This window comes from Heloderma suspectum, chromosome 5, assembly GCF_057233095.1.
Source record: "Heloderma suspectum isolate Gila_16-S chromosome 5, 16-S_ref, whole genome shotgun sequence".
Classification (NCBI taxonomy): domain Eukaryota; kingdom Metazoa; phylum Chordata; class Lepidosauria; order Squamata; family Helodermatidae; genus Heloderma; species Heloderma suspectum.
The window spans coordinates 3,924,719-3,937,462 of record NC_139462.1 but is presented as its reverse complement, the minus strand read 5'-3'; the positions used below and the strand labels follow the sequence as shown (position 1 = coordinate 3,937,462).

Here is a 12,744-nt window from a genome sequence, read left to right as displayed (position 1 = left end):
TTCTTGCGCATTCGCTCAATCTGCAAGGCTGGGTCCTTAGCTTTTCATACTTGAAAGCCTGGAAGAAACCACTCTCCTCCACCCACCTGGTGCCTCCCTCTTCCACTGCTTCCTCCTTCTGTCCCCCCCTCCCCTCCCTCCCCACCTTTGCAACTAGATTTAAAGTCTGAGAATTTGCATGGGTGATTTCTTTTGTTCGGCTCCAAAGACAGTGCAGTCCTGGTTTCTGCTTTTGCTTTCCCCCTGCTTCCTCATCCTGCCCCCTCCCCCCCAGAGGCAGCTGGTGCCTATTGAGGCTGGCGGGGTGGAGGGCAGAGCAGCTAACTATAGGTGCAACCAAGGGGTCACAGTAGGTGGAGCCAGCTAGATCTAGTCCCCCCCACATCCTTCCCCATTGCAAAGACCCTAACAACTTAAGCAATTCATTACAATTGCATAGCATCGAACTGAACTGAAGAATAGTGTCCTACCTTGGTCCAAGCAGGTGGATGCTTTCAGATTTGATTCTGTGTTGGAAGAAAAGCTGTGTGGCCTCCATCACCCTATACAGCCACCCTGAGACTCCAGTTAAGCATGCTGCTCCTTGAGCCAAGGAGTTTGGCCCCAGAGCTTTCAGAAGCGTAGCCTGCCCATTTTTGGAACAGCCTTTGCCTGCTGCCCATTGCAATAATTTGGAGCATGCGCAGTGCACACACACAGAATGGATGCCACAGACGTCACTGTGCATGCGAAAGGCAGAAAGTCACTGCGCATGCTCAAACACTAGCCACCAGGGAGAATGCTCTGGAGAGAGGCAGGTCACTGGACAATGCTCAGAAAGTGTGGAGCCACACGCTAAAGCTAAATGTGGCTGTAGGAGTGACGGGCGTGTGGTGAGATGATGTAAGGGGGATGTGTCAGCAGGGGGAGGTCTCTGCCGTGCCAGCCCAAACAGATGGTCTATTTCTGCGCCCCCCCTCCCACTGGAATATTTGACATCCTAGTCTGGGTGTGTGCAGTAAGCAAGAAGCAGGCGACAGTGTGTGTGTGGGGGCTCTTTGGGGGCTCAGACGCATCCCCTACACTTCTTTGTGCTGCCCTTGTTGATGGGCATGAGCCAGACTGGTTGGCCTGGTTGTGCTGCCACTCTCCTTTCCCTTGGTTTAGAGGATGGCAAAGCCCCCAACCCGCACCTGGGGCCTGTGGAAGAGAGGCTGGCTTTGCATGCGTTGCAGAAGCAAGGCCTGGTTCCTGAGCACGTTGAGACGAGGCGGCTGTACAGTCCCCTGCAGCCAGACATCGAGCAGGTAAGGCAAGGAATGGATGCGTTGGCGGGGCCTGCGGAAGCGTCTCCTGCTCCCGAAGGAGGAGCATCATCGGGAGACCTTTCAGCATCAGGGCTGTGTTGATGCTAAATAATAATAATAAGAGCACCTTAGAAGAGTTGGTTTGTGTAATGTGCTTGTCTTGTGTGGGTCATTCTGCTTTTGCCAGAGGCACTGAAGGCCTCTGATGATGGGATATGATGTATACCCCCCCCCCCCGGCTTCTGAAATTCAACCAGGGATTGATCATATAGTGTCGAGCTTGTCTTTGCAATCATAAGGGCTAGCAACTTGCTTTTGAAAGTGGGGCTCAGGTCCCCACTCAGCCATGTAGCTTACTATGCAATCTTTGGCCGGTTGTTAACTCTCAACCAAACCTACCTCACAGGATTGTTTTGTGGCTGAAATGAGAGAACCCTTTGTGTGTCATCCAGAGGTCCTCGGATGCAAGTAAACGAGATCAGTAAAACTGAACTGAAAATGGGTTGGAGAAAACTCTCAGTATTAATACATCGCAGGGGAAAAGTAGAAGAGAGCGAGTGCGAGCGAGTGAGTGAGCGAGCACAGCCTAGTGGCTAGAGCATCAGACATAGACTAGGAAGGCACTGGTTCTAATCCCTGCTCAGCTGCAAAGCTTCCTGGGTTATCTTGGTCCAGTCGCGAACTCTCAACCTAACCAACCTCACAGGGTTGCTGTGAGAATAAAACAGGAGGAATTCCGTATGCCCCTTTGAGCTCCTTAGAGGAAGGACAGAACATAAATGTAACATTTACTAGACTTCTTTCTGCATCCTTGAGAGATGAAATCCAGAGTTTCTTTGGTGTTCTTTCTTGCATTGACACCACACAGCATTATCATTTATCAAACCCAAAGCACCACTTAATCCCCCACAGCAGAGAGCAGCTGGGAAATCCAAGCTCATGCTGTTCTTCCCTCTCCTTCCCCAGGCCCAACTCTTTCCAGAAATAGCCCATGTGCCTCTGGCTGGCTCCCAAAAGGAATGCCCCCTTGCCCCTGCTCTCGCAAATCCTCCCAGGGATATTTCCTGAAGCAGATTGTAAGGAGGCAGCAGTGCTGTGTTAGTTCCCAGAACTCTTTCCGTCTCATGGCTTTTTCCTTCATTACAGGGAAAGCTTCAGATGTGGGTGGACCTGTTTCCAAAATCACTTGGACCACCTGGGCCACCATTCAATGTGACCCCACGAAGAGCAAAGAGGTGATGGATGACATCTTCCCCCCGTCCCTGCTCCCTCCCTCCCTCGCCTGCATATACCAGGGGGCCAAACCTCAAGCCCAGGGTCCCAAACCAGGCCTCCTGGGGTCCCAATCCAGCCCTCCAGGGTTCTCCAGAGGATTGTGCCCCCTCCCCCTCCCCCTGGCCCCACCCCTTTCCCCCTGACCACCAATTGCTTGGTGGTGTCCTGACTTTTGCGCCATCCCCCCACCCCCCTTCCCAAAGGCTGAAATGCCTCTCCTGCAGCTTAGTTCCTGGCAGGAAGAGCTTTAAGCTAAATAAGCAGTTAAAAAAATTCCTCTCCCCTTCTACCCTGCCCACCACTGGAATGGGCCCCCGAGAGCCTCTCTGACATGGGATTCGGCCCCTGGGCTGAAAGGGGCTCTGCACCCCAGATGTCCCTGGCTCCCCATGAGAACAGATGAACAGCCTGCTGGGCCAGAGCAAACTCCATCCTGCGGAGCATCGCCTTCCTTCCCAACTCTAGTGAGCTGGGGGCTCCTGGGAAGCCCACAAGTGGGGCATGAAGGGGACAGCCCCCCCCCCCGCTGGGCTTTCCCCGGCATCTGGCAGTTAGGGGTATATCACCTCTGACCACAGAGGTTTTATTTAGCCGTGATGGCTGATGGTGTCCCTGCACATCCCCTCCAGCTCATCTTGAGCTGTTATCACAGGATGTCTCTTGTCCAGTATGTCAACCACCAGCTGCGTCACATGGAAGTCTTGACGTAACATCTCAAGTGAGAGTGGTGCCTGGGACCGTCCTGCGCATTATGGTGCCAAGCCATGGCCAAATGGCTAGCGTTATGGGTATTGCAGGCCTTGGCCACAACAGTAAAAAGAGGGCATCAGTGTGGCTGCCCCGGTGGCAGGGTGAACGGGGGCCAACGCCTGGTCTCGATCAGGGTGGGGCCCAGCAACAGGAAGGAGAGCAGGTGGCTGAGCTGCCTTGGGAAGCCAGCAGTTCCAGGCGGAAAAACATCCCTGCGGGAATGGGGGGCCAGCCCTGCACGGATGCCACTGGAACTGCTTCCCGGTGGGCGCTGTGAGCTGGAGCTGGCCAGGTTTGGCCTTCCCTGCTGCTTCCAGCACTGTGGTGGTCTGGAGGACAGGTGCACCTCCTCTTGCTTCTGCTGTAGGGAGGAGAGAGGCGGGGGAGCAGCTGACACCAGTGCTACCGAGATCTGCAGGGATGCAAAGGGGGAGTCCCTGGGGCGCTGGGCAGAGGCAAGCCACCTTTCACTGTGCAGATCTCTCCTGGCTCCCTGCTGCCCTTTGTCCATGCATTGATCCCCATCTTGGCCACTGGGTTTCAGGTTCTACTTGCGCTGCATTGTCTGGAATGCAAAAGATGTCATCCTGGACGACCTCAGCATCACCGGCGAGAAGATGAGCGACATCTACGTGAAAGGGTAGGCAATTCTGCTGCTGCCTGGGAGAAGACCTAGAGCAGCCTTCCCCAACCTGGTGCCCTCCAGATGTGTTGGGCCACAACTCCCATAATCCCCAGACAGCACAGCCATTGGCTAGCCAGGGTGGAGGCTGGTGACTCCAACTTCAGTGGGGTGATGAATCCGCTCTGTGCTTCAGGCAGAACCAGTCAGGACCCCAAAGGAGCTGTCTGACATAGGGCAAACATAAGCCTTTTAAAGAAAGTCTTATGAATCTGCACAGCTCCATTTAATTGGTACCTCTTTGGTCTCTCCCTCCTTCCCATTTATTAACTGCTCAGTGCCTCCCCAGCAAGGCACGAAGCATTTGGGGAGGGGCCGTAGCTCAGTGGTGGAGCCCCTGCTTTGCATGCAGAAGGCCCCAGGTTCGGTCCCCGGCACCTCCAGGTACATCAGGAAAAACCCCTGCCTGAAACCCTGGATTGCCGCTGCTGCCAGTCAGTGTTGATAAGACTGGGCTAGGTGGATCCAGGGTCTGACTCAGGATAAGGCAGTTTCCCAAGTTCCTATGTTCCAAAGCTGTGGGTGCATGAAAAGGAACAAACCACCATCTGGGTGCACATTCAGTGTTTTTTAAAACTTCCCCCTAATCCTGGACTGCCGAACCTTTGACGCCTGAAACAAACCCAGTTTACGAGACATACCCACTGGCCCATTGGCCACTACAGGCACTGGCAAACATAAAAGAGAGAGAGAGAGAGAGAGAGACGGCCACCTATTACTGGAGTCAACTGGAATCCCCTAAAGGGTTTCCTAACATTTTGCTTCCCCCCGCACCCTGAAAAATTATGCAATTCTCCATTTTGCTGCCTGCAGATGGGGTGGTGAATTTGAGGAGTCCATTTTGTCTCGCCTCTAAGCTGACCAGGGGCTTAATAAACCTGCCTTTTTTGCTACCACTTGGGATGGCAAAAACAGGGGAGTTGCCATGACCCTGGAAGGCCCCCCCCCTATATGGCTGGTAAGCTGTGTTTGGCCTGGTGGGTCCCAAGTGGGGCCTTCAGGTGAAGTCCAACCCCAGGCTGAAAGAACAGCCCCCTAATCCCAATACAAAGGAGCATGAAGAACAAAAGCAGAGGAAGGCAGAGTGGTGAGAACTGCCACCAAGGGCTGCTGGTGCAGGCCTTGACCCTGCAAGTGGCTTAAGAGCCAGGAGGAACGTGTCCTTTTCTTTTCCACCTTTGCATCTTCCTTTAAAAAAATGCTTTTTTGGCAGTTTTGAGCCAGTTGCAGCCACTTCTTCCAATCTGCCGGTCAGTTGGACGCTGATCTGCACGATCTGTTCTGCAGATGTTCGTCCTCAGCGCCACTTACGCGATTGTGGTTGAGTGGTCCAGTGCTGATTGTTTGTTTTGTAGGTGGCTAGCAGGCTATGAGGAGAACAAGCAGAAGACCGACGTGCATTACAGGTCAATGGGAGGTGAAGGGAACTTCAACTGGAGGTTTGTCTTTCCCTTTGACTACCTTCCTGCTGAGCAGGTCTGCTATGTAGCGAAGAAGGTGAGTGCCAGCAATAATACCTGTGTGCTCCCGGCTGTTTCCCATCTCTAATGGAGATGCTTAAAGGGTACTCCCAGATGAGGCTTTTATTATGCAGTCGCCCTGCTTCATTCATGGAATTTTACAGGACGTCCAGACGATGATGTCTTCCATTTGTAACCCTCTAGTGTTTTCCTACCACTTCTTCCATGTTTTTTCTTAACAGAAAAAAAGATCTGTTGAGGAAAACAGAAGAGCTGCACAAATGCCTTTTGAGTGGTAGAGCTGGGTGCCCTTGATCTGGAAGCTCCCAAAAGGAATCTTGTCTAATGCTGATGTGCTTTGAGGGGTGGAAGGGGTGGGGCGGGGGAGAAGAGGAGAATTCCCATGCAAATCTTGCTATCTCAAATTGTATGCTACCAATTATGTTTTCAAAATTATGCAAGCATTTGAATCCATTTGTATTCCTCTACTTCACTTTTTGGTACAATACTTCCATTGACATACCTTGCTTGATATATAAAAAAGAAAAGAAAAGAAACCTCCACCAAGACAGGAATTCTGAGTTTGGCAAGTTAGTCTTAGATCATCATTGCTACCTCAAATATCCTAAAACTGAGGCCATGATCCAAAGAGCTGCACAGCTAGTTCCCTGCACCTAAGGGAGATTGGGACGAATGCTAAAGGTAACTCCCCCCTCCCCCGAAACACCCATACACAGGGCCAAAACAGGCATTACTTTAAGGGCACAATCCTATGCATGTTTAGACAGAGAAAAGGCCTACAACTCCCAGCATTCCCCAGCCAGCATGGGGGGAATGCTGAGAGTTCTAGGCCTTTTCTCTGTCTAAACATGCATAGGATTGTGCCCTAAGTGTGTGTTTAGTAGCTACATCTTTTTTTTTTTCATTTTTATTCTAGACTAGGCACAGGGCCCCCAATCCGGACTCTAACATTGGGGTTGGCGGGGGTTAAGATCTGGATTGGGCCCCTGCACCTAGCGTAGAAATGAAATGAAGACATAGCTGCCAGGAACACATTTGAAGTAATGTCTCTTTTGGCCCACAGACATCTGCAGCCTGGAGCGACTCCCTCCATTCCACCATCTCCTGTCTCTGCCATCTTGTTTCCACCTCATTCTGCAGTTTGAGTCAGGAACAGTTAACCTAAAATACTAACAGTACAGTAAGGAATGAACTGCTGTTTAGATGTTGGAAATAAGCCGCGATAAAAGGCTTAGGAATATTGGCCTGTTTGATTTGCTTCCCTGCATGTTCTGGGCAGCTTGAGCAAGATCCGTTTCCTTTGATGGAGAAAGCATTGAAGGTTTCTAGCATCTTCGGATATCCTTCTAGGAGGAGGAGAGGGAAGATCTCTCTCTCTTCACTCCTCTTGTTAGACATTTTTGCAGCTGTGCTTTGTGAGTGCACTGGATGTCATCTTCACTTTAATATACTGGCGCAAAATTTACTTCCATACTAACCTCCCTGTGATTTACAATGTTCAAGAAATACACAGTTAGACAATTAGCATACTTTTGCATAATATATAATTAGCATACCAATGATTTATTGTCCATCGACTTTGCTATTGAATTTGGTACGCAATTCAGAATTTCATTGGTCTGGTGGCCAATGGAGGCCAAGGGAATCTTAAGTCATTTCACACTAAGCAGGACTAGTGTGCAATCCCCCCCCCCCAACCAGTGAAAGTTGCCCTAAAGAGACTGTGAGCAAGCACACCCAGCTGTGCTGATATTGATCCCCCCCCCAACAGCCACGTGTTTGCCGTAGCTGGATCTGAAAATAAACAGCTTGTAAAAGGTCTTTGCAAAGGTAGAAATAATGAATGAAAAGCCGGGCTCTGGATGCCGGAGACACATTCCTCTCTGGCAACTTTTGATCTTGACATGTGCTGTTTGAAGTCCAGATTCATTACTCCTTGCTGTAAAAAATGGCGGGGGGGTGAGAAAGCAAAAGAAAAATTGCAGTCTTGAAGTTCAAACCCAAACGCTCAGATTGAAAACTGCACCGCCACAAAGCCACCTGCCTGAATGGGGCCATCGTGAACCAGGTGGGGCATAAGATGATGCCTCGAGGCAAGCAGGGCAGGGCAGCTGTTGAGGAAAAGCACCCAGTCTTCCAGTCAATGAGGCAATTCTCCCACCTTGACACTGGGAAGCTGGTTATGAGGACTGCACCCTGCAGTTTGGGCTGCCAGGGCTGCCAGCACCCAGCCCACTTCCAAATTCCTGCTAGGATGGTGCCCTTGGGCTAAATTGGATCTTCCTAGTCCTTTGCTGTCAGGAGAGTCCCAAATGGGAGGAAATGGTGGACTTGTATGAGGTGGGCCTTGGGTTCTAATCCTGCCTCAGCCATTGAAAGGAGGCAAATTGTAATCCCCCAGCCTAAGCAAGTCTCTGGGGTTGTTCTAGGATAAAGAGGAAGACACTGTTTACATCATCCTGAGCTACTTTCAGGAGAGGCAGGAGGCAAGCATGATGCATAATTTAAGTATGGCCCCTGGGGATGTACAGAAAAACGTCCTGAGGAATTTCACCAGGGTCCTGGTCGTTGCATTGGGCTCCCCCTTAAATGCCCTGGATGCTTTGCTTTGAGCAAAATTCCAAGACAACTTGGAAGGTGCTGGATGTGGCACTTATCTTGGACAATGATTGCCTGGGACACCCCCCGCCCCCATGATGAGGTACTTCATTGAACCAAATTCTGCTTTGGGTAGGATTTGGCTGCAACCCCACTATTGCATTATTTGCATGCTACTGATGGGGAACTTGAGGATGAGAGTGAAGTGACATGCTTAGTGGGGGCTGAGATTCTCTCTTGGGAACACAGGACACTGCCTTATACCATGTCAGACCCTTAGTCCATCTGGCCTAGTATTGTTGACACTGACTGGCAGGGATTCAGGCAGGAGTTTTTCCTGCCCTATCTGGAGATTAGGGCTGGTGCCAAGGGTAGGCATGGTTGGGCACCTGCCGAGGGCCCACATCCCAGCAGGGGCTGACTAATCACATCACCCAGGAGTTGCTCTTCCCATTCTCCTTCTTCACCATTGCTGCCTGCTTGTTCACCTGCCTTTTACTCTAAGAACATAAGGAGAGCCCTGCTGGATCCGGCCCAGGGTCCATCTCGTCCAGCATCCTGTTCACACGGTGGGCAACCAGCTGTTGACCAGGAACCCACAAGCGGGACAGGAGTGCCACAGCACCCTCCCGCCCATGTTCCCCAGCAACTGGGGCACATAGGCAGATGGCCTCTGACGCTGTAGGTAGCACAGAGCCATCAGGAGTGGCAGCCATGGAAAGCCTCCTCCTCCAGGAATTCTCCATGACGAGCAAACATGCTCCCTCTCTTCCATCACATAGTCTTTGTGTGACAAAATCACACGGGGAACTGCTCTGTGTGATCTCATCCCCTTTCTGCGAGGGGAAGGAATAGCACATATGGGACCTTCCGCAGGCGGGCATTTGTGCGGAGTGCCCGGTGGACGGGGGGCCTTACCTGCTTTGGTGGAAGGGCAGAGGGTGGGTGAGGGGCGGCTGGGCCCAGGGATCGTATGAACTGAGGCTTAATCCACAGCCGAGGTAGATTCCTGATCCAGACTTGCCTGGCCCGTCCCAAGCAGCCTGCCCTGCTGGATCTCTAGCCATGTCTCCAGATCACCGTTCCTCATTATTTTGTTCTGAAGTGTAAAGCAGAGCTTGTAAATCCCTCCCTGAAAACTGGGTCAGGAGGTCTGCTTCATGCACACCTTGACTTAGAGGCATGTAATTGTTTGCTGAAGCTCACACCTTTAGGTTAATCTTTGGCAATGCCGTTTCCCCCAGATGTTTCTCCAGAGGCCTCCTCTTGCCATTGTCTCAGCGTCTGAGGTGATGGGGCTCCCTCTGTTCCTCTGGGGAGCTCATTATGAAGACGAATGTTTTGCACTCCTCCTTGGAATCTTTCCCCAGATGTTTGCCGTGCGCTGGGTTTTTTCTCCATTTGCTGTCCTCCAACCAGTGGAATGGCCAGGGGCTCTCCCAGCCATCCTGTTCTCGCAGGCCACTGTTTGCATGGCCATGCCACATAGCATTGGGAGCCCATTGGGCTGTTGGTAACAAACCAGCTATTTCAAGACCCCCATAGAAACAGCTGTCCCCACAGAGGTGGCAGAACCCAGCTAGAAAAGCAATCTGGGTCCCTGGAGAAACCAAGACAAGTGCCTCTTTCACATACACCCACGCAGGGAAGCCCCCGTGTCAATAACTGGAAGCCAGGCTTGTTTTATTGTTTTAATGTTTTTATCACTTTTAATATTTCAACTGTTTTTATGTATTTTATTTCTGTAAGCCGCCTTGGGAGGGCTTCTGCCCTGAAAGGCGGCCAAGAAATGTTTTCAATAAAAAAATAAAAAAATAGGCCGTGCCAATCCTGACTGGGGCGAGGTGGAGTCAGTAAACCCTGAGAGCCTCCCCCCACCCCTACTCCCACCCCTACCCCTGGCAGCATGGACAGGTTGCAGGACCCAACATACGTTTGATGATGTCCTCAGTCTGGGGAACGGAGAGACTGAAGGAGGTCTTCCCATCTCCCTTCCCATCTCTCTTCCCATCTCCTCAGAATGATGCCCAAAGCCATAGGACCAGACAGGAACTTCACCACAGGTTCAGTGCTTACTGCTTGTGCAGCAAGTATCCTCTGTCCTAAAATAAATATATAAATGTAAGATTCTGTGCCAAAAGAGATGAATTCTGCATCCTGAATAAATTACGCAAATTAACCCTGCTTTTATTAGTCATAGGGAGGGGCCAGTAATTATGTTGGGGACTGACGTCCACCCCTTGTCCACTGGAATCCCTGCTCATTTCCTCCTGCCAGCTCCTGACTGCTGATCAAATGTTGCCCACACACTTTTTATCCTTACGGGCTAGAATGTTGTTGCTCTGCTTAAATGCTGGGGTTCTTACAGCGTCAAACTCCCTGGCCTGGGATACGCACAGCCCTATGTACCAAACATCCCAATGCGCTTAAATGATTGTGGGAATTTAGCTCTCAACCTGGCTGAGAGAAAGAAGATGACAGATGGAATGGAGGACCTCAGTATATTTTCTATTCTAATTGCGCATTTGCTGTGTTTCCATCTATGTGCAAATGAAGGAGCATTTCTGGAGCTTGGACAAGACAGAGAACAAAGTTCCACCCCAACTGGTCCTTCAGGTCTGGGACAATGACAAGTTCTCGTTTGATGACTACCTGGGTGAGTGGCAAGGCCTGGTAGAGATGACCAGGTTTCTCCTGCTCCGTTCTGTGATGGCTCTGTGCATTCTCTTCGCCCCATGTTCTTCTCTGCCTGCCTTCTTGTTTAACTTGAAGCATTTCTACCATTAGTTTTGGGATTTGGTACGTGCACACTTGCCATGGTTTGCCTCTTTATATTTTACAGGGCACCAATGCACACCAGCACAGAGGTGCATTGATTAAATTACAGCTCAGAAAGGATACTTGGTATGATCACACAGCCCTATCAGGATTTGTTTCTGTTTCATGAATTAAGCAACATGCACATAAGTACCTGTAAGAAAAGGAGGAGGCAAGCTGCCCGTGGGCAGCAGTTGTAACAAAGCCCCAAAATCAAATTCAGAAGAATGTCCTAATCCTTAGTGATTAGGCGAGTGACTGTGCAGAAATGGCTCGCCACGTGTCATCAGCCACTATGTAGAGCTGTTTTAAAATGGCAGCTGTGTGGAAGCCATGATATGCACACCAGCTGATAAAGCAGATTCAAACAGTGTCCTCTTGATGGGTTGTTCACTTTCATTTTGTCTAGTGCATGCACAACAAGGCTAAACAGTTGCCTCTTCCCCCTGTGAAGGGTAATGATTGCACTTTATTCACAAGTGAGGCATTACTGTGGCATCCCATTGTCCCCCATTAGACAACAGCCTTGTAAATAGCCCCCATGTGGCTGCCTATGTTGCATGCAAATTCCTTCCAGGGGACCAGACAGAAAACCTTTATGAAAGTTTTTGCTTTTCTTTTAGGTTATAAATGACTTAACATTTGATAGCCAGGTTATTAAAAATCACAGTGTGCTAGCAACTTTAATAGACCAGTTTGGAAGGACATTTGAAAAGAACATATCAAAGGTGGTGGTGGTGAATTATTTATTTATTTATTTATTTATTAAATTTATTAATCGCCCATCTGGCTGGTCACCCAGCCACTCTGGGCGATGTCCAACAAAACAGTTAAAACAATAAAATTATACATTGAAAACGTCATAAAAATACCCTAACCCACTCCGAATGCCTGCCTGAACAACCTCGTTTTTAATGCACGACGGAAGCTCATTAAAGAGGGGGCATGGCGGAGTTTCCTAGGGAGGGAGTTCCACAGAGTGGGGGCCACCACAGAGCAGGCCCTCGTCCTCACCAGCCTAGCTGTCCTGGCTGATGGGACAGAGAGAAGGCCATCCGAGGCTGATCTTGTTAAGCGGCCTGACTGGTGTTGCTGGAGGTGCTCCTTACAAACCATACATTAAAACGAAACCTGTGGATGTGGGCTTCCACATCAAGGTAGCCATCCACAAATATATGAACACACCTGCTGTTCATGGAGACCCCCCTTGAGTTCATCCCATAAACCTAGGTTGCCTGCAGCTATTCAATCTGTTCAGTTCACTGCTTTGTGCTCCTTGTTTCTCTCTGCCTTGCAGGCTCCATCCAGCTGGATCTCAACTGCATGCCAAAGCCAGCCAAGACAGCTGAGAAATGCACTCTGGACTTGCTTGAGGGCACGGAGAGAATGGGCTCACTCTTTGAGCAGAAGACAGTGAAAGGCTGGTGGCCTTGCATAGCAGAGGAGGAGGAGACAAAGATTATTGCAGTAAGTCTCTCTGTTCCCTGCTTATGCCACAATGAAATTCTTCTCCATGTAGTGTAGGTAGGGATGGCCGGATCTGGCCCATGGTGCAATTTTATTACCCCCATCAGCCTTGCCAGAGTTTAATAAAATGTAGTGCAAAAACACTGGCCACAATTTTAGCGGTAATGGAAACTGCTGTCAAAAGATAAGAGCCGTTCCAGATTTTAATATTACACCACACTTTCTGTGCTAGGCAAGGGCCCAGCCCTGCCAAAGCTCCACTGCTCTGTAACTGGGATGTCCTTACTGTTAAGTAGCACAAATTCCACTGGGAGACATGAATGTCCTTGAGGGGGTTGGGTCACATGGCAAAATAGATTTCTGGTAGCAGTGCCATCAAAGTTCATAA

At 50.2% G+C, this 12,744-nt stretch overlaps 1 protein-coding gene across 1 annotated transcript in view; it reads left to right on the top strand.

Moving 5' to 3' along the window:
* Window positions 1–12,744, top strand: part of DYSF (dysferlin) — a 186,796-nt gene that overhangs the window by 152,071 nt on the left and 21,981 nt on the right. The window contains exons 47-52 of the mRNA XM_084855234.1: window positions 1,147–1,286; window positions 2,433–2,521; window positions 3,856–3,951; window positions 5,349–5,490; window positions 10,629–10,728; window positions 12,187–12,356. Of these exons, the coding sequence (XP_084711360.1) occupies window positions 1,147–1,286; window positions 2,433–2,521; window positions 3,856–3,951; window positions 5,349–5,490; window positions 10,629–10,728; window positions 12,187–12,356 (737 nt within the window). The remainder of the gene's footprint in view (window positions 1–1,146; window positions 1,287–2,432; window positions 2,522–3,855; window positions 3,952–5,348; window positions 5,491–10,628; window positions 10,729–12,186; window positions 12,357–12,744) is intronic.